The 21,538-nt window shown below is 30.2% G+C and overlaps 1 protein-coding gene across 1 annotated transcript in view; it reads right to left on the bottom strand.

Moving 5' to 3' along the window:
* Positions 1–644: 644 nt before the first annotated feature.
* LOC127730437 (polycomb group protein Psc-like) overlaps positions 645–21,538 on the bottom strand; it is a 45,366-nt gene continuing 24,472 nt past the window's right edge. Inside the window, exons 3-10 of the mRNA XM_052238856.1 lie at positions 18,195–18,291; positions 13,827–13,882; positions 9,771–9,821; positions 9,127–9,244; positions 8,675–8,726; positions 7,222–7,320; positions 6,424–6,504; positions 645–3,806 (exon numbers count right to left, since the gene is read on the bottom strand). Coding sequence (XP_052094816.1) covers positions 2,496–3,806; positions 6,424–6,504; positions 7,222–7,320; positions 8,675–8,726; positions 9,127–9,244; positions 9,771–9,821; positions 13,827–13,882; positions 18,195–18,291 — 1,865 coding nt within the window. The 3' untranslated portion in view covers positions 645–2,495. The remainder of the gene's footprint in view (positions 3,807–6,423; positions 6,505–7,221; positions 7,321–8,674; positions 8,727–9,126; positions 9,245–9,770; positions 9,822–13,826; positions 13,883–18,194; positions 18,292–21,538) is intronic.

The following is a 21,538-nucleotide window of genomic DNA, read 5'->3' as shown; positions in this document are numbered from 1 at the left end:
TACCAAGTCAGGAATATGACAGTTGTTTTCCATTCGTTTGATGTGTTTGAGCTTTTGATTTTGCCATTTCATAAAGGACTTTCCGTTTCGAATTTTCCCTTGAGTTCGGTATTTTTGTTATTTTTACTGTTTTTCATTCCAGTTTTCACTAAAGTGTATCGTAGTACAGTGTCGTGGGTGTAATTTGAGATTCTAACAATGTAATCGTGTATTTTTGAACACATGCACAAATTAAAAACGTCTTTAGCTAGCCCATAACTGGTAGATTTTGGCAAATATTTTGTATGTTTCTATAAAATTTATCTGAAGGACTTTCTTAAACTAGAGCAAAATTATATTTGTAGTATATTTATGTAATGACTTTCAGATACAAATTAATTTCTTAAGGTTACCACCTTCAAATTTCAAAACTTTACCATAATAAATAATTTGCTATTTTATATCAAAATTGTCTTCCACAACTGCACATAGCGATTAATAACACAATGATTGCATGGATATATGTAAAACTGTTGAAATTATCTTCTAAGTATTTCATTTCAACTCTCTACTATTTAAATTCCAAAAGGTTTCAATGACTTTCCGATTTTAACACTGAATGGGAAAACAATTAAGGGTAATTTGGCCATAAATCTGACCCCAAATAAACAGTAACTCTTATTTTAATGCATACGAACATTTCACATAAACTTTTTTATTTCTACAACAACAGACATTAACAGATTGTATCTCATACAACCAAACATAAAATAATATTAACTCCTTCACAAGGATTTCATTCAATATAATATATGTATCCTTAAAATAAATAGCTTTAAATTCAAATAAAACAATATGAAGTAAAATGGAAAACATAACACTTAATACATATTTTTATAAACACCTATCAAAAATGTTTGCACCTTCCATTGTTTCATATAAAAAGAGAGGGAGGGAGAGAGGAGAGAAAGAGAGAGAGAGAGTTATACCATGGAAGTAATATTTATATTACTTCCATGGTTATACCATTCTATAAATTTTGACCTGTTGTGAAATATAATATATTCACCAAAGTGCAATATTTAGATCGAATATAAATGGAATTAATAAACAACTTTGGGGCAAAAATACAAAAACTATTATTTTTCAATCTGTTAATTTGATCATGTTTAACACTTTTAATTCAATTCGACTTTTTAGCTGGTAATTTTTTTACAGTTTTTATTATCATTTTCAATTAACACTAATAATAAGATTAGGATTTGTCTTTCAATAAAAGTTATAAAAGAGTAAAGTTGATACCCATGACTTTTAATTATGTCATACATGATATTAAGAAAAAAATATTTTTCTTTACCAACTTAAAAACAATTCAAGGAGTGACTATGTACAGAAATGTATGATTGTAAATATAAACATGATTGTTATGAATGTGCGAAAATGAAAAATATAATTATGTAAAATATGAAGTATAATAAAAATGTTAAAAATCGTTTAGCAAACAGAATAAAAAAAGACTACACCATTTTTTTTAAATCGTGTGTCCAATGTTCAATTAAAATCAAATTCATAATTCAAACTGTGTGTTTATGGTTTTAATATATTTTGTATTTTGATCTCGATTTTTTACTTTAAAATTTGTTTTATAAACAAAATATTTAAGTAGACTGTGGCATTGGTATAGTCATGCTAGTTTTAGTTCTGTCATACATAATACAATAATTACGTTTGTTTTGCTTGACGTTTATTAAACCTTTTTGTAAATGAATAACACTGCTGTCAGTCTGGTATCTGTTCTCTGTTTTGTATATTGATGTATGCTTTTTAAAGACAACATTTTTGTACATAAAAATTTTAAGGTACTAACAATAAAATTGAGTTTATATTTCTTAGTTTTATGAATAAAAAAATATGCTGTAAAAGTATATTACTTCCATGTGAAGTGTTTAAAATATTTCTAAAAAGAACACCTTATGATTTAATTATAATTCATTTTATATTTTTTATTTGTACCATCAAAAAGAAGAAAAAGAGCCAAGAGAGCAAGGCAATCATTAGTCAAAGAAAAACAAAAAAATACATATCATGCATGTCCAAAAAGAAAAACGAATTTAATGGAATGAAGAAAAATCACCTATATCCACTGTGACCAATCCTGGTTTAATATATTTAACCTATAAAGCTCGTAATTAATACATACAGCCAGTTGGTTTGAAGCAGCTAGCATTTACAAATGCAATTTGCACTATAAGCATTGGTTTTTCAATAACATAATTGAACTCTTTGTAAACCTAATTTAAGTTGTTATTTACTTCCTTTTTCAGTGTTTCATGGAGCAGTCCAATAATATCCACATCCTTTTTCACTCATTACGTTAAACAAACAATTTAGCACTAACTCATATTCTGTGATATAAGCAAGACGTCCACAGAACTTTCCGTGTCATCACAATACAATTTCCTACTTGCCAAACTCACATAAAAATTTCTTATCCATTGAAGCCATACAATAATTAATCAGTTCAAAGTTAGAGGTTCTGACTTTACATGTTGCAGTTTACGTGACGTAACTGGGGTAGCTGCATCATCATCGGTGAACGCGTACTTGTCAATTTCTCCGTTTTTTTCCTTTTTCTGTTTATTATCAGGAGCACTTTTTGGCGCAGGAGGCGAGTGTTTTGTTGAATCCGGTAGATTCTTTGTATTATCATTAGAATCGCTAGATTTCTTTTTCATGCTAAGGTCCTGCGGTGCATCATTACCATAATCCTGTATTTGTGATCTATAATTGAAGAAACCATTCATGCTTTGATAATGCGCTGCCATAGGGGCATACGGAAGGAGTGGCCTCTCTGGTATATGAAGAAGTTTGCGTGCTTTATCAGCAGACGACAATGTACTACCAACAAGATTTGTTGGAGATTTAGAAACATATGGGATGTTGACAGGTTTATTTACATGGTTATCCTTTCCATTTTTATATATCCCGGTTTTAGCAATAGATTCCGTATTGTATTTTGGTTTCTTTGTGTCGGGCGAAACACAACAATCGACGTGAGTTCGTTTTGTTTGTTTATCGTGTATTGAATTCGAATTTTTGCTACCAGTGGAAGTGCTACTGCTGCTTGCTTTCATTATTTGGCTAGTAGCATTAGTGTTCGTGATCTTGCCGTTGCTATGAGTAAATGAAGCACTTGGTAGTTTCAAAGTAGTTGAGACTTTCGAGACATTTTCTACAGGTTTTGGATGAGGGACTGTTATTTTACTATCTGGATGTTTCACTGGAAGACTTAGTATTTTATCTTTAGAATTTTTCCAACTTGACAACTCCTTTTGCTTCGTTTCTGTTTTTTCTTTTGGTTTCGGTCCTAATAAGAACGATCTGTGAGGAATTGGAACATTGATTTGAGTACATGTTGGTATTTCTGTCATTTTTTGTATGTCAGAGGTTTTCTTTGTGTCTGTTTTCTGTGGAATTTCCAAATTTTGTGTGACGATTTCATTAGTTGGCATTTGTACCTTGTTTTCCTGTTTTGAAAAATCTACTGTGGAACTAACAGTTTCTGTACATTTACTGGAGCTGGTGGTAGATGAAGGAATCTCAGGCTTCTTTGTTTCACTCTTTGATTGGTCATCATATTTGGTTGATGTTTGAACGGGGGATGCCACTTTCTTATCAGTATCGTCAGTACTCTCTGATGGTTTGGTGGTACACGGCATTTCAACAATACTTGTGTCAATGTCTGATGTTACTGTAGCAGATATACTGCGTTTTATCCGTTTTGCGGGATTTGTGTACACGGTATAAAATAGTCTTAAAGGTCCTCTCTGCAAAAAAAAACAGGCATAAATCAACAAATATCATTCTATATTCGCTAATATTGTAATTAATCTTTTCCAAAAAGAAAAGTATCAATACGGGAATATATAAAAATACATTTTTGTTAACACTTGATCTTTGTTTGGTTACGTATTTCTAAAAAATTGTAAAGGATTCTGCGTAACCCTGTGTCTCGCTCTGCGATTACTGCTTTCAGTGTAAAAGTGTAATGTCGACTGTAAAAGGTAGAACAGTTATAAGGAAAATACGTAAATTTAAACAAAATAAAACTTTTTTCTTTGATGCTATTTCTTAATCTAAAAGATTAGCCTCTGTCCAAGTTTCATAACAATCAATGAATGTTAAGAAATGTATCGTGTTAAAAAACTTTAATCCCAAAATGTCCTTAAATGTCCTAAATGCTATTGCAAAAAAACGAAGTCCATCGATCAGTAAAATACGGAAAAATTAGGAAAAAAAAATTTCAGAGTTCTGCTTCAGACATTATCTCTTTATCGTAAAAAAGCTTCCACCTATGAAGGTTTGACGAAGTAATGGATGTCTAACAAATCCTTTTATCATGAAAATACGGAAATGTTTTTTAAAATGCTCTGGATACTTTAGGTCATAAAAAAGCTTCTGTCAAATTTGGGTATTTTTCAATAAAAGTTTCAAAAAATTATTGAAGACTGAATTACTTAAATCTTAGATTGTATCTACATGCTGACTGCAAAAAAAACTAAGTCTACTTATAAAAAAAATATGAAAAATGGAAAAAAATATTTTCAAAATTTTGCTCTGAATATTGTTTTTGGTCATAATATAGCTTCCGTTAACATTTCATAAAATTCCATGAAGGTTTGACAAGGTTACTGATGCCTAAAAAAAATTTAACCACAGACTGAACCTAAATGTTGACGCCGCCGACGGAATGTAGGATCACTTCCGCGACATAAATGTAGACTCAACCAAAATAGAATACGCATTGACTTAAAAAATCATCGATATATACCGACCAAAAAAATAAGGATCATAAAGACAAATTTCACTTACAACAGCGTGCAGGTTTTCAACGGTTCAAATGAAGTTCTTTAAACAATAAAGTAGAATGTATTTGTGTATTCCCTTTTGATAGACAAATACTGATGTTAAAAATTTGATTTTGACCCAAAAAATTGACCTTCAGTGAAAATTATCTAAAGTAAGGCAGATTCTGATAACTAAAGGCCACTTCAATCAAACTTTCGGAGGCGGAAGTTCAAACTTCTTAACTGAAATTGCAGTGATAAAATTTTCAAATCCTTCTTTGGCGACAATACGATATTTAGAAGCTCTCAAATTTTTAATTTATAATTTGTTTATCAAAAATCGGTTCAGATCTGATCAAACACATCCACTGAAGAAAAAAGGATAAGAATTTGTGGGGTAAAACATATAGCATTACATTAAATTTAAATGGTATTCATCCTTAAATTAATTTGTATTTTGACATGAAATGGGAAAGCCAATCTTTTAAAAAAAGACGAAAGATACAAAAGGGACAATCAAAATTGAAAAGTCGAAGAGAAACCAACAAAACCATGACAAAAACGAAAAACGTCAAAGACTAACAACAGTTTACAAAACACTGCAAAGCTAAACAACTGAGATCCACGAACTCCACCAAAAAACCGGAGGAATCTCAGGTGCTCCAAAGTGGTAAGCAGATCCTGCTCCACATGTGGCACTCGTCGTGTTGCTCATGGTAAGTACAAATTCGGTTGTACGTGTGACAATCGAGGAAAAAGGGACGCGAATGCGTTTACAACAATTACATAATATATAGATATAAGAAGATGTGGTATGAGTGCCAATGAGACAACTCTCCATCCAAGTCAAAATTTATAAAGGTAAACCATTATAGGTCAAAGTACGGTCTTCAACACGGAGCCTTGGCTCACAGCGAACAGCAAGCTATAAAGGGCCCCAAAAATTACTAGTGTAAAACCATTCAAACGGGAAAACCAACGGTCTAATCTATATAAAAAACGAGAAACACTTATGAACCACATCAACAAACGACAACTACTGAACATCAGATTCCTGGTCATATGTGAGACAGATATTCTCAGATTTGTACTCACCTTGTTCAAATGACACATTAAGAATCGGCGAAACATGCCGAAAAACGTATTTTTCAGTTTACTCAAAAGTTGTTTTCATTGTAACGGCATTTCATGAACATTTTGATATGAACTCAAAAATATGAGAAAATGATATTTGAGGGGGTAAAAAAGAAATTTTCTGATCAACGCCCTTAGCGTCGTCAACGCATCGGTAAACGATAAAAAAATTTAATTCAAACATTAATTTGAACATTTTAAATGAATAAAATTATATCTGCTGATGCAATGATTCAAATGTATTGCCATCAAAAACTGCTAACGTGTCACAATAATAAAAAAAGATACAATTTATTTTATGTTTGATTCTCTTTTATTATATTGATGTTCTACAGAGAATAAAATGTGTTACCAAATACGAATCAAATTATCCGTAATGAGGATCTTCTTTCATACAAGATTAGGCTTTTGGCATAAATCAATGTTATTACTAAATATCAAATTAAAGGAAAATTTTACTTACTCGTCTCCAAGCGTAGATGTACGCAATGTCCATAAGTGTGTAATGGTCCTGAAGGATTTCATCCGAGTGATAAACATCGATCTTCAAATATACAAAAACAATATATTGATGTTGGCTATCCAACAATATTAAGTTTAGAACTAACTACTCATGGAAACTGCATACGTTGACATTTATTGTGTATTTAAAAAAGTTTTCTATACGTCAAATTATTTACATGTATATAGTATTTCTCTTTCAGTTACAAGGAACTTATTAGTGCACGTACTGTTTGTGTGTGATGAGTATCATAATAGTGATATATCATTACTTTCTAAGTACCATTAAATTTAAAGAACAGAATTTTGCATCGTCCTTTTCGTCAACTATGATTTATATGTATTTCTACTGCCACGTATATAATACCTATCAAAATTACAATTAAAAGGATGGAATTCATTTTTTTTTAAATATGATGATTGTCAATCTCCTGTAATAACAATTGACCAGATATTCCATCAATATTTACTTCCATCAAACTGTAAACAAATAAGAGTACAATACCCTTAAATTTTTGTCTTATAAATAGGTCAGACATATAGAAATAAACATGTATGGGGGAGATCTGATAACTACAAAAATATCCTTGTCAAATCTTAATCTTTTAATTTACAACTGACAATAAACTTAATATTTGAAAACCACAAGAAATAAATTTTAAAAGCCTGATTACACTTTATGAATACTTCCATATGCCTTAAGAAATACAGGTTATTTACACGTGGTTGGTTTAGGATAATTTACTTTATATATATATACCTGATATCGGTCACACAGATTGAATTTCAGGCGAATGAATTTCTTCAAATGTGATACGGTTACGGCAGCAGGACACAACAAATAACGACAATCCGTCATCTATAAAAAAAAACGTGAAAACAAAGCACTGAAAAAAAGCTTTTTCTCTATAACCATGTTAAATCTTACCATAAAAACAATTGTGTTGATTTTTGTTCGGCATAAACAAAGAAACAATAGAGTCATCAGACCGCAACCTTGACCTTGATGACCCTAGACGCAGATTTATGGATCGGGTTGTGCCTTGTCACCATTTATGTTTCTATCAACACATGAACAATTTTTCGTAATTATGCAAAGGCCTACATTAAGCTGATGGTTAACTATTTAATTTATTGACGCTTTTGGTTGTAATCGATTGTCATACTTTAAACTCTACTCCATTTGAATCAAAAGTTAAAATATCACTTTACCGGGACGTAGGCTTATTTAAAGAGAGATAAGGAAAGAAAAAAGGCAAATTAATTCATTATCAAATAAAATCATTATCAACTAAATTATGAAATCATTTATCAAGGAAGAATTTGAACGTTTTATCAACCCAAAATTGAAATAATTTATAATAATTTAAAAAATATAATGCAGGCCAATGTATACGGACTTTTTTTATTTTATTTTATTTTATTAAATTTAATTATAAGCACCAAGGTATCATGTAAAAGTTATTATAAATGTTATCATAAAAAAATATTAGTATAATTTATGATAATGTAGTATTTATATTTCAAGAACTGAAATATTTATGTTGCATTGGTTTGGGTTATCAAGTTTCTAGTCATCATTTAAAAAAAAACGACTTCCGAATCCCAAAACTAGATGCATGTCAGCGGAATTAAAATTTGAAATATACTAGTATATATAAATACTACATTTATTACTAATATTCATTTTATGAGTTTGATAGAACTATATACTTTCTTATAATGAATTCAGTGAATCACTGCAAATATTAAATGATTTAGAAAACTCGGAAACAAAAATTGGTCAGAAACGGGTCTTTACCATGAAATAAAATTTTAAAATGTGTACATTTTATAGTATTCATTAATCAAGGATAAAGAAAACATATTTTATTAGTTAAACCTAAACATATGAAGCTGTACGAATAAAAAATCAAATCAAAGAAAATAGTTCCCATCTGACTTCGACAATAAGAAACGCTTTTTATAGTAAATATTAGTAACCGCTTCCATCGCTTGATACAATGTATCTAGAAAGATCCAAATATGTCAGTGAAGTCAAATAATATAATATATTATATAGATATCTGTTACGATATGTAAGAATCAAATCTCTTCTAATCGATATGACCTGGCAAACAAATTATACACAACGTAATCTGGTATCAAGGGGGCTTCTATTGTTGATATAGTGTATTATTATTTTGTACGTTAAATCCTATGTTCATACTGACCTCTGTTGAACTCTTGGGATCCCTTTTATCAGGTGATTTGGGTGGTTTACCGCTGTAAGAAATTTGATAGTACTGTTATTGAATTTAGAAACTAACGATGAAAGGAATGCAAATAGATTATAAACTAACAGAATATGACAGGCTTTTGATAACTTGTGCAGCTTTTTCTGATATAATGCACATTTTAACTACTGTAGAATGAAATTTAATATGGTGCACTTGTGATAAGGAACGTATGAGAGTGTTGAATGCTATGCACATCAACACCCTTAAAACACAAAAACGAAATGTCTGAAAGAAGTAAATGATTTGGAAACGTTCCAGACAGGTTTAGCTGAAGCACAAGGAATAAATGTAACAATATTTTACGAGTTTATTCTGAAACTTGATAGAAATGAACATTACTGTTTCAACCTATAGAAATTAGTGACCATATACTTTTATAAACTCACTCGGTACTTAGTTGAAGCGATAAACTAATCTGTTCGTCATCAGAAAAGATGACACGTTCTCGTTGTATTTCACCATCATCATCTATGTAATATTCTGGCCATGGTCCTTCCGGACTATCTGCAAAATTTGAGTAATAAATTTAAAATATACTTATAAATGTAAATGGCATAATTTGCTCTACTGCAGACGGTTTTCGTAATAAGAAAGTATCACATTCGTAAGACTTAAAAACTTATTCCATGAATTTTTACAATTAAACCATTAAGTCCGAGAACGAAGACATCGAGTCAAACACTTATGTTTTGGATATTGCATTTTAAAAATAAATTATCAAATACTTCAAGCAGTATTCGGATAAAAAATAATATATGATCAAAGATCTTCATGATTGGTAGAAACAATTTCACTGAGACGTCATCAGTTGTGAAATACACATGTTTTGCTACAGTATGTGCGAGTAAGAGAGCTGCATATATTTTGTTCTAACAGTTATCACGATACAATATAATGTCAGGTGAATATGAATTTGATTCACTTGCTATTACAGTTGTAATACTTTAAAGATATTAAAGGTTGTAGGACAATTATCAGAGCAATTGAAGGAATATTTTATACCACAAGAACCAACACTTTTCATACTAACCTTCTTCGTCGATGTTTTCTTTATAAAACTCTCGACGTCTTTTCATTTCCTCTGCAAAACAGCATAATACGCGTTAATACTTTATATACATTAATCAATATATGATCGCTGTTTCATTTTTGCCAAAAAGAATATAGATACTAATAAATATATCAGATATATGATTATACACAAATTAGGGATATAGTTGGGTAAGATATACTAGTAAATGGATCTATGCATTTTTAAATACCGCACATCATTTCACGCACAATATGATATATTTTAGTGTTCATTTACATAAAAGATGTTAAATTGCTGTAGTATAAATAATATTTTGGCACACGAGAAGTACGTCTGTCAGCTATGATTACCGAAAAATTCCTACAGCTTTGCATTAATAATATATTAAACAAAATACATATGTTAAAGTAACTATCCGCGTGTGTGTTAATATATCGTTCAGCTGTTAATGCAATGAATAATATAGATTGGAATATGGAGGAAAGAAATGAACATCTGGCATATAAATTTGAGGAAAAGTAACTACATATAATACTAAATAATACCAAATCTATGACAAATTTTTCTTTAAATAAAATATTAACCAAGTTTAAAATTTCATTTTGTATTTTTTTTCTATAAAGGGTATTGAAATAATATGTATAGTCTAGTAAAATAACTAAAAATGTTTAACACAGGTAGAGTGTTATACAAATGAATATCGTTAAATCTTTATTGGTTTTTGTATTAAATCCCGAGCCTAAAGTGAATTTCATTGTTGCAGTAGATACTGATATTTGACTTTTTTGTTTGATATAAGAAATTTTGAATGTTCATCCAACTGCAGAATACACTGTAACAATAATACAAGCAACTGTTTCTGATTATTGAAAATATTATTTCCCCTATTTATTAACTTTTTGTCTTTAAAAATACTTCTTTCATTAAGGGAAAATATATAAACACTGACTTTCTGGTCCAAATCAGTCACGAGCTATTTAATGAAATTAAATGTTTTGCATATATAAGAAATTTCTGAATTAAGATAACGAATACCGACATCGTATTTCAGAGAGTTTCTATGGATATATATAGTTTCTGGTGAATATATGTAAAATTCAAAGAATTGCCATAATTTATCGTTCGTTTCAGGAATTTCTTTGTCGAAAGGATCAACTCTACCATATCTTTCTGGTCCAAATCAGTCAAGAGCTATTTGAGTATACTGCCAACAGATGCCTCTTCGAATAACCTTTGTCTTTCAATATTTACATGTATCACACGTTCATAAATTAATATATATCATTTTTTTAAATTTAATTCTATTTATCTGTTCGTTTTTTTCTTGCTTAATCGGACAGAAACATACAATGACTAAGACGAGAACAGTCCATTTTTTTGGTGTTCAGATTTCAAGAACCGTTTTATTGTGGCCTCTGTAATTGTGATATCTCGAGTATCACATTGTGATATCTCGAGTATCGCATTTTAAAAATACTACTACCGGAAAAATGCAATATATATTCCCAAGTCGGCATGAAAGTATATGGTTTAGGCCCATTTAACATTTTCATTGTCATTTATGAGAGGTGTAAAAAGCCTGATTATTGTAAATACAAAAAAAGGAAATAATGATGATGAAAATCAATCCGCCTGTTATATTGTAAGTTATTTTCTACAGCTGGCAACAATGGCCGAAAGTTCACTTCTTGGAATGCAATTTTTTCTATTGAGAGAGTCATCGTTATACATGAAAAATACACGACTTTATATACTAATTGGAAATAAAATATCTCTCTATACTTGAGCAATGTGTCAGTAGTTTGATGTGATGCGGTATTAATTGTTTTCCTGTTAGTTATTTTCCACAAGATACAAGTTGTATTTTATGCAAATTAAGGACTTGCACATCACTTGGTGGAAATAGAAAATATGACAAATTTTAACTAATGGACTGGAAGTTAACTTGAATATTTGTAACCCGCTATGACATCATTGGCGTACAGCATGACAAATGTTACTTTACAAGTTTCACTATCGACCCCCTTTCAAAGAAGTCTTTTGCACACACCATAGGAATACAATTCAGTTTAAAAACCATGTAAGTGAGAGGATTCGGTATTTTACTGATGTTCAAAAATCGAAAATTATATACTTATCAAGAGATAAAATCTTGAAAGATTCCATGAACTCTAATCGCAGCGAGACCGGCTGCGTCAACCGAGTAATCGTCTCCTGCCTAGCACCCATGTAAACTTTTTGATGTTCGATAATAAACGATTCAAACATTTTCAAATAAGACAAAAGGTATTATCACTCTTGATAAATCCTATAACTTTCTGTTAATCTGACTGATAATCAAATACCAGATTAATCTTGAGGGAAAAAACATACATACTTGATGTAAAATCAGAGACACTGAAGCTTATGCATAAGCTGACTTTTATGGAATACACGTATAATTATATATTATATTCAATATTCATTATTAACAGGAAAGGGAATATATGAAGGTAATACTCATAGAAGCGTTTACAACCGGAATACAAATCAATTTCTTTTCTAGAGTTTTCCTGTTTGAATAATTGAGATTTAAGTCAATGAACATTATAATAGAATAAACTGCTTCGCTGAGCGCAGCTAGATACGCCCGCAGAGGTCCAATCCTGAACAGTTGGGACAAAAATGGACACAATATTCAAGCTTGATACAGGTCTGAATTTGGATTGTATTAAATGTTTGACATATTATAGGTTTCTGAATAAATGTAGTCAAAGAACTTGAAATTGGTTATATGAATTGAATTTATATTCAATTAAAGATTTCTTGCTGTTGTGCAATACACTGTGCTATTGCGCAATACTTAGTAAATCTGTTGTCAGACTATAAACAATTAAAGTTCAATTAATTCTCAATGTCATATTAGAAATTTATGAAAATGTAAAGGGAGCTTACATCAATAGATATAAACAATTCACCAAAGTTTCATGAGAATTGCTGACAGCATTTTTGAGTTATTGTCTGAAAACTGGAAAATCCCCCCTTTTTTAATGAAGAAAACCCCATAACTCAGAAATGTAAAATGTGAAATTTATAAATTCTAAACGGAGCTTAAATCAATAGATATAAACAATTCATCAAAGTTTCATAAGAACTGCTGAAAGCATTTTTGATTTTTTGTCCGAAAACTGGAAAATCCCCCTTTTTATATGAATAAAACCCTGTTACTCGGAAACGTAAAATCTAAAATATATAAAAATCGAAAGCGAGCTCATGCCAATAGATATAAACAATTCACCACAATTTCTTGCAACTTGGTGAAAGCATTCTTGAGTTATTGTCCAAAAACTGGAAAATCCCCCTTTTTTAATTAATAAAACCCCACAACTCGGAAACGTAAAATCTAAAATTTATAAAAAACGAAAGGGAGCTCACGTCAATAGATATAAACAATTAACCAAAGTTTTATGCAAATTGGTTAAAGCGTTTTTTGAGTTAATGTCCGACATGTTGACGACGGACGGACAGACGGACAACGGTATACCATAATACGTCCCGTAAACGGGCGTATAAAAACTAAGGATATTGGGTATCTATCCATGACACAACATCAGTACTTGCACATAAATATATGAATATCCATCAGTTCTCTTTAATTGTTGACACAAACACGTTAAAACCTTATGAATGCGTGTAAATAAATGTGTTGTTGAGAACCACTTAAATGCATGCACAAAAGGTCGTTCTGATCATTGCCACTACATGAATGGTTTCGCATTATAGATGAAAAGCATCTTTTGTTTAGCAAATTATAATTATGAATGCAAATGAACTAAGTCTGCGCAGGGTTTCCATGATAAATTTAGTTGAAACCCTGCGACAATAGTTTTTTATACAGTTACGCCTGATTTTTCGCGGTTGTTTGATATGATGCATGAATGTAGTGGATATGTAAATAAAACGATCATTGTAATTCTATCAATTAAAATAAAATTAACATGTCAAATTAATCTGACAACCTGTTATTAGGACTGAAATAAAAACATTATATCTATAGACGTAAATGAACCTTACCATGAAATAGATTAGGCACTAGTTTGTACACCATATCTTGTAAAGTATGGTCCATTCTGAAAAGTAACAAAACAATTATTTACAACTCTTTGATTGTGTACATTTCCTAGCTGTTTTTGGTCATGAACTTTGTAAGGTATATTCGACATCATTTGTTCGTCTTGGTATGGGCTTCTACATACAAAATAGGTGAACTGTGCTGTTGTTTTTGGTCATGAACTTTGTAAGGTTTATTCGACATCATTTATTCGTCTTGGTATGGGCTTCTACATACAAAATAGGTGAACTGTGCTGTTATTGGTTCCTTGGTTTGAAGATTGCTTAGAGATCTTTAATTGTTGGAATTTATGCCTTAAAGCATATCAAGACAGTATCATAGGCGAAATGCACGAGTGATATTGCATATATATATTATTTATTGATAATTGCTACATAGTGTATGCAAGGTAAAGCATTCAATAGCTGGTTTTATAAAAGTGAATAAGAAATAAAACTTAATTTTGTCTTATGGCTGTCTAATAAAATATTATAGTTATTAGATAGAGTTATTGAATAATTATAATTTGCAACATTACAAATGTATCCTTCAATTCTTCCTCGCAGTTTGAATAACGAGACAAGAGACTCAATGTAAATATAAGGAGATGTGTTTGATTGCCAATTATACATTATCCACCAGAGACCTAAGGATGAGGATGTAAAAACAACTACAGGTCACCGTACGGTCTACAACAATGAGCAAAACCCATACCGTATAGTAAGCCATAAAAGATCGAACATAAACTTTAGATCGGGACGAGGACAAACAACTAACATAAAGACATTTTGAGACACACTACCGACCTAAGAGTACTCGAATTTATACTGGAAGTTATAGTTCAAAATAAAAATAAGGAGATGTGGTATGATTGCCAATGAGACAACTATCCACCAAAGTTCAAATGAAGTGGATGTAATCAAATATAGGCAACCGTACGGCCTTCAACAATGAGAAAACCCCATACCGTTAGTCGGCTATAAAAGGCCGTCAAAGACAATTTCAACTAATAAAATCATGTTTTCCCAGACTAAAATACCAATCAGTATACTACACATCTCAAGATGATCTTAGGAAATAAGAACTTCAAACCAAAACAAATTAAAAAACAAAATAGCAAACATTCATAAGGAAAAGGTTGTGTATATACAATAATGTGACAACATTTTGATACAAGTTCTAAAGAAAACAAGAGTATAACTATATATTGCTCGCATTGATAATAGATATGTGTATATATATATATATATATGATCGTTATCGCAAAAAACAAAACATGAACAATGAATTTAACTAAACAAATATGTTTGGACTATGAAAGGAAAGGTGGACAATGATGCGATTGATAAATAAAACATATAACAAACATTTTTTGATAAAAAAATCTATTTCTTTATCCTTATCTATTCATGTCTATCAAAATACCATCTTAGCGAAACCAAAAATATAGTTTGACATGCCTTACGGTTGAGTCTGTTATAGATGACCTTAAGATGTGGTATATATATATATGACACTTCTTTGGACAGATTTTAGACACTATTATCAAATAGGTCCCATATACATTAATTTTGTTATATCATGTTATCTTGATATAAAATAATTTAACAAGCTTTTTTAAATTTCGGACATTATAGAGTACCCCTCTTTGTGAACACATACGTCTCTTTTTCTCGTCATGTAGACAAGTACTTTATTATTATGACAAAGAAACTGAATATCTCATTATTTATAATATAATAAAATATGCTAATGGTCCATCGTTGTAAGGATTTGCTCGTAAAATAACCCTATTATAACCAGTGGTATCGTGCACATAGCACTTTCATTCAATTTTTGTCGACGTGGAAAAATCAATGAATAAATTTCCTGCCATTTTTGAACGCCGCATGTATAATTCATATCAATCCACTCCAAACAGATTACAATTAAGTGACAGAGCAATTTTAGTTGCCAATATTATCGGATTTTCTCCCGAATAAGGAAGATGGGGGACTCTACCAGATATTCCACAACATCAAAGAATAAGCTGGAATTTTGTATACAAATGATTTCTGTATGCATGTATGATAAATACCATCCCTTTCATGTAAAAATCAACGAAATCTAATGGAAGCGACATTCTGAGGAAATAAAAAAAAAACTTACGGAACATTTTTTTAAGTCAAATGGAGAAAAAACAACAAGATAAATAAGAACACATAAAAAGAACAAGTATTTATAAGCATTACTTAAGACTATTTTACATTTGCACACGATTTTAATAATTAAACTAAATACCTACGACACGTAATATACAAATGTAAATATCATATAACATACACGTAAATATCATATTATACGGCATGTAAATATCATATATATAAAACAAATGAAAAAGCCATTCCTTATCAAACGAATGGAAAAACGCGGAACCCATACGTACAGTACGTATATTTGTGTCAAATCCATACGTACATTACGTATATCTGTGTCAAATATTTACGTGCGTTACGCATATCTGTGTCAAATATACATACGTACATTACGTATATCTGTGTCAAATATATACGTGCGTTACGTATATCTGTGTCAAATATACATACGTATATTACGTATATCTGTGTCAAATATATACGTGCGTTACGTATATCTGTGTCAAATATACATACGTACATTTCGTATATCTGTGTCAAATATATACGTGCATTACGTATAACAGTTGAATTACACGTTTGAAAAGGTTATCATTTTTAATAATATTACTTATATCTTTAAACACGTTATTTATTATAATCTTATACAGTCTATAATATGAACAAAAATCTTTTTATTTAAACACACTTATCACTAAAATAATCATTTATTTTATCCAAGCAAGTACAGATTCATAAATATAATGGATATTAAATTTAACCAAAAGAAGTAATCATCGCTAATAATAAATCCAATCGATAAGAGGATTTCTTAGATTTACATCAATACATGTTACATTAGAGAACACCAAGCTTCGTCTTCTAAAACTAATTTGACATCAAATAGCAAGTGCGTGCCAATGTTCAATGCATGTGCACATAACGGTTGGTGATTACAGCACGTGTTCAAGTCACTTTTCGAGCATTCTCACACGCCTTTTCAATCACTGAATGTATAACAATACACTGAATACATGAATAGGAGAGAACATTCAAACTATCAATACCATTATGGGAATTTGAATACGTATTCCACATGCACACAACTTAAAAAAGCGAACACAAATGGATTCAATTTCGATGTAAATATTAGTATATGCGTATATTTTTCGATCTCAAATTAGGTTTAGTGTGTGCTGGGTATTACACAAATGTTGTATAAGGCACTTTTATGACTTGTGGCATGGATAGCAGAAGTAATTAGTTTGTAAAACGTGTAACATAATGCTATTGATTGGATTTATAAATATAAATAGGCGTTAAGATGGATTTCCAAACTGACAAGTTTAACCACTATTTCTAATCAAGCTATAGAAGAAAATAAAGAACTGGTACAACCAAATATACAAGAGCAAAAACTTTCAAAAACAATTAAATTGACTTCCGTTTTACGTTTCATTGTTTTAACCTTTTTACAATTAGTGGATCTACCTTTGACGAAAACTATATAATTGTATTTTATTCTTAATCTCCTTTATAATAGTATTCTTTTTATTTATTTAATTTTATATATCCGAAAGGTTTATAAGAATGAGAGTTGTATATAGTAAAGTTCCCCCAATGTCATCTGTCAGAACACGAAATCGAACGATAACGTGATATGGTGACTTATTTATTTTCATCAATTTAACTATATAAACCAGAACATTTTATGTGAACTAATAATAAAAAGCATCCTCGTGATGAACGTTCCAAATATCAAAAGTTCTGTTTGGGAAGGGGTGTCGTCACATTGTTCTATTCTCCCATAGCAACAAAAACAGTACTTTCATTGAATTGTTTAAAAACTATCCAAGACACCTCTGAAAATAAGACTTTTTTCTCTAATTTGACAAATCTTCTTTAAGACAATTCAATACAAATGTGACAAAAAGCCTAAACTATTAAGTAAGTCTAAATTCAGAAGTAAACAAAAATTGTATAAATGAATATTAAAATATACATACCATTAATAATGTTACTATACACATTTTAATTTTTGGTGAATGTACAGGGTCGTATAAGCCAAAGAACGTACCTTTATGCACCGTCTCGTATTTATACTTCACCATATCACCAAACATGATGCATATGTATAAATATGGATGGGTCGAGAAAAGTTATTAAATTGTCAATGCAAATAATTTTCTCAAATGCATATTTGAATAATATACAAACCTAATATTAACAAGTGGTTTTGTTTTATGAACTTGAACGTCACATATTGGACAAAACTTGCTACTATCTAAATATCGTACAATACAGGTCTTGCAAACTGAAAAGAGAAAAAAAAAAACATAATTACTTAAAGTTTTTACTACTATATATATAGTATATGTCATGAAACGTAAAATAATCGTGAATCAAACACGCAACAAACGTTTTTTTTTTTCTTTTGGCATTCGTATTCGGTAGCATACAATCACACATTATATCAAATATGAATTCATAGTTACCACATAATTAATTAGACGATAAATCATAAATAGTGTTACAAGTGCAGCACTGGATAAGTATCTCTTATTATTTGAGGATTAGACTTTCAGCAATCAATACAAAGCTAATGTCAATATTTTCTTGTTCGTGCAATACATTGTGTCTACATCTAAAATTTGACATTGACAGATAATATATATAAATACACACATAAATATAAGATAAGTCCTCTTGGCCATGAGATACTATAGACACTATCGGAAATATCCATTTCCTCATTACTGTACCAATGCTTAATTTACATTGATTATTTCCTATATTGTTTTTGCAAAACTCAGCATTTACCTTTATTGGTGACATTTACTTACATTTTTTTTTCTTTACGTAAATAAATGTGTCTACTACTTCCTAACAATTGTTTGTTGAACCTGTCGTTTTTTACATATATACGAACACATTATAATAACTAATCATCTTATAACTGGCTAATTTTCTTTTGTTCAATATATAGGTAAAGGCATCCTCTATGTTATATTTTGCACCCTTTTCCATTTACCAAGAATACGGACCGAACAAACTTCTTTTTTCGAGAACTCGAGGAGATATACTCGTTCTAGACAGTTTTTGTAAAACAAAATAATACATTAAGAATTGCAGCTATTACCAAGTGTATTAGTAAAACTTACCAAACCAACCACTAATATCTGACCCCTACGGAAAAAGACGCACAAAAGAGAATAAGCAAAAACGGACATGTATGTTCCAGAAAGCCTGATTAAAACCATGGAAGGTTGAAATCGTTAGGCAAATCGTATTCGCAGATATTTTTTAAATTGGTATATTACAATATAAATAAAACAATGGATGAAATGAGATAAGGCATAAATATCAATGAGACAGCACACCAACAAAACGAAGGGGTTGAGGGATGAGACAGCGCACTAATAAAAACAAAAGGGGAGGAGCCAGAACATTAACAACAGAATTTAAAAAAAAGACATTTTGAGGTCAATTATAGACAAGCATTATCCTAAATTTTTACTTTAATTGGCCCAAATTTTGAGTGAAATCAACAGATACTATACAGAAGATCAACCATCAAAACAAAATCCCTATACATCAACAAAACTGATGTTATAGGGAAGCAATGTTTACACATCAGTAACAATGATATGGTTAACGATTTAATCAACGTATTTATATTTCTTGTCAAATATAAAAAAAAAAACAGACAACGTTTCTGCAATGTATCGTACTTTAAAGTAATCAATTCAGAGACAATTTACAATCATTTTATATATATTTTTTTTAATTGTTTTAATTATTTAATTAATTAATAATTTTAAAATATATATATATAATGATTAATTAATTAATTAACTTATCACTCTATCTTTTTATTTATTTATTTTTTTATATAGCATGGTCTTATTGAAATTATTCTTAGCCCATTTTAATGTGAAAATTATACACAATCAAGCTTCCATTTAAGACAACGGAGATTTATAAGTTGTAAAACGCGCTATCAGAAATAAAACAATTAAAACCAAAAATAGGCTGAGAAACATATGAAGACAATTTGAATAATTGATAGATAAGTTATTATAATTAACACGGATATGCAGACGACTGTTGTATTGGATAATTGTTTTTTACAGAGACTGTGCAATGACTTAAATTTGTATTCTTTAAAACAAAACTTATAAAAAAACAATACGCTCAACACATCACAATTTAAGTAAAAAGAAAAGTACTGCTAAACGTATGCAGAACGATCATTTATTCTAAAGACGCAATTAAAGCAGAAAGGGAGACAGCAGTTAAAACATAACTATATAATTTATTAGCCAAAGAGATAATGTTTTGTAAAGAGAAGGCTTCACATTTGCCTTCACTAATCATGGAAGTTAATTATATTGACATTCTACTTCCATGGACTAATCAAGCAAGTGTTCATTCAACATCACACCAATTGACCTAATCATCACACCGGTTTAACCTATTCAACATCACGCCGGTTCACCTATATTAAGCTTCACACCAGTTAGCCTATTCAACATCACACCATGCAGTTAACCCATTCAATAACTACTTAAGAATTTGTGAAACGTTTCCAAGTGAGTTTCATTTGACTCATTGTACAACTTGTCACTGCAAAGTAAAAATATTTTTCGACAAATATAGAATGGAAAACTACAAATGAAATAATTGGAAACGAATTGATATTAAACTTAACATAGCAATGAATCATTTACAGCATTGAGAAACAAGCATCCAACATAACAAACCAACCTTTTGTTTTTGGATATTTAGCTAACTCAGGACTACTCCAAATGTGGTTGGTTTAATTCATTATCATTACATGCAATTGACTTTATGAATTTGTTGAAGTACAATTATATGAGTCGGTTAAGTCGTATCAATATACTTGGTTGCGTTGATTGTTAATCCCCAAGCCCGAAAAAACTTCCTCAAAAAGTCTTGTGTTAACTTCAAAGATTGCCTATCATATGATAAAAACTGAAATGCTAATTTTTTTCAGTGCATATAGATGCATATAGCAGCCCATATTTACTGCTGATAAACCAAAACCATTCCCGATTTTTAAAGTTTTAGAAAGAAGGAAAAAAACATGTTCTCTAAACATTTTGTTATATGACATAATTTCAATTGAAATTAAGGAAAATAAATGCTTAATTCCTTTTATACAACCGACTTCTGTATTCAACTTAATTTTGAACTTTGAAGCAAACAATTATGGCGTAATAAAAATGTGTTTATTAGGTTTTTTACTCGACTCCTCCTGTTTCAATAGTCAAAAGTAATCTTTCGGATATGGCCACTCTTTACAAAAGGATACTGTAGGAGGTCTGATGTTTAAAAACCCGGATATAAAATAGATTGGGAAGTTTGATAAATTGACAAATAAGTCATTATACAATATTTATCTTCAGAAAAATGCCCCGGATTAAGTGTTGACATCATAAGTATCAAAAATGCATGAGAAAAAAGCTTATTACAATCATTATGAATTGAAGTGTACTTGTGATGACTACCGGTTATGAAGTTTGTAAAGGATGCATACG

The sequence above is a fragment of the Mytilus californianus genome, unplaced genomic scaffold (assembly GCF_021869535.1).
Source record: "Mytilus californianus isolate M0D057914Y unplaced genomic scaffold, xbMytCali1.0.p SCAF_2, whole genome shotgun sequence".
NCBI lineage: Eukaryota > Metazoa > Mollusca > Bivalvia > Mytilida > Mytilidae > Mytilus > Mytilus californianus.
Note: the sequence above shows the minus strand (reverse complement) of the source record. Positions and strands in the feature narration are given on the sequence as shown.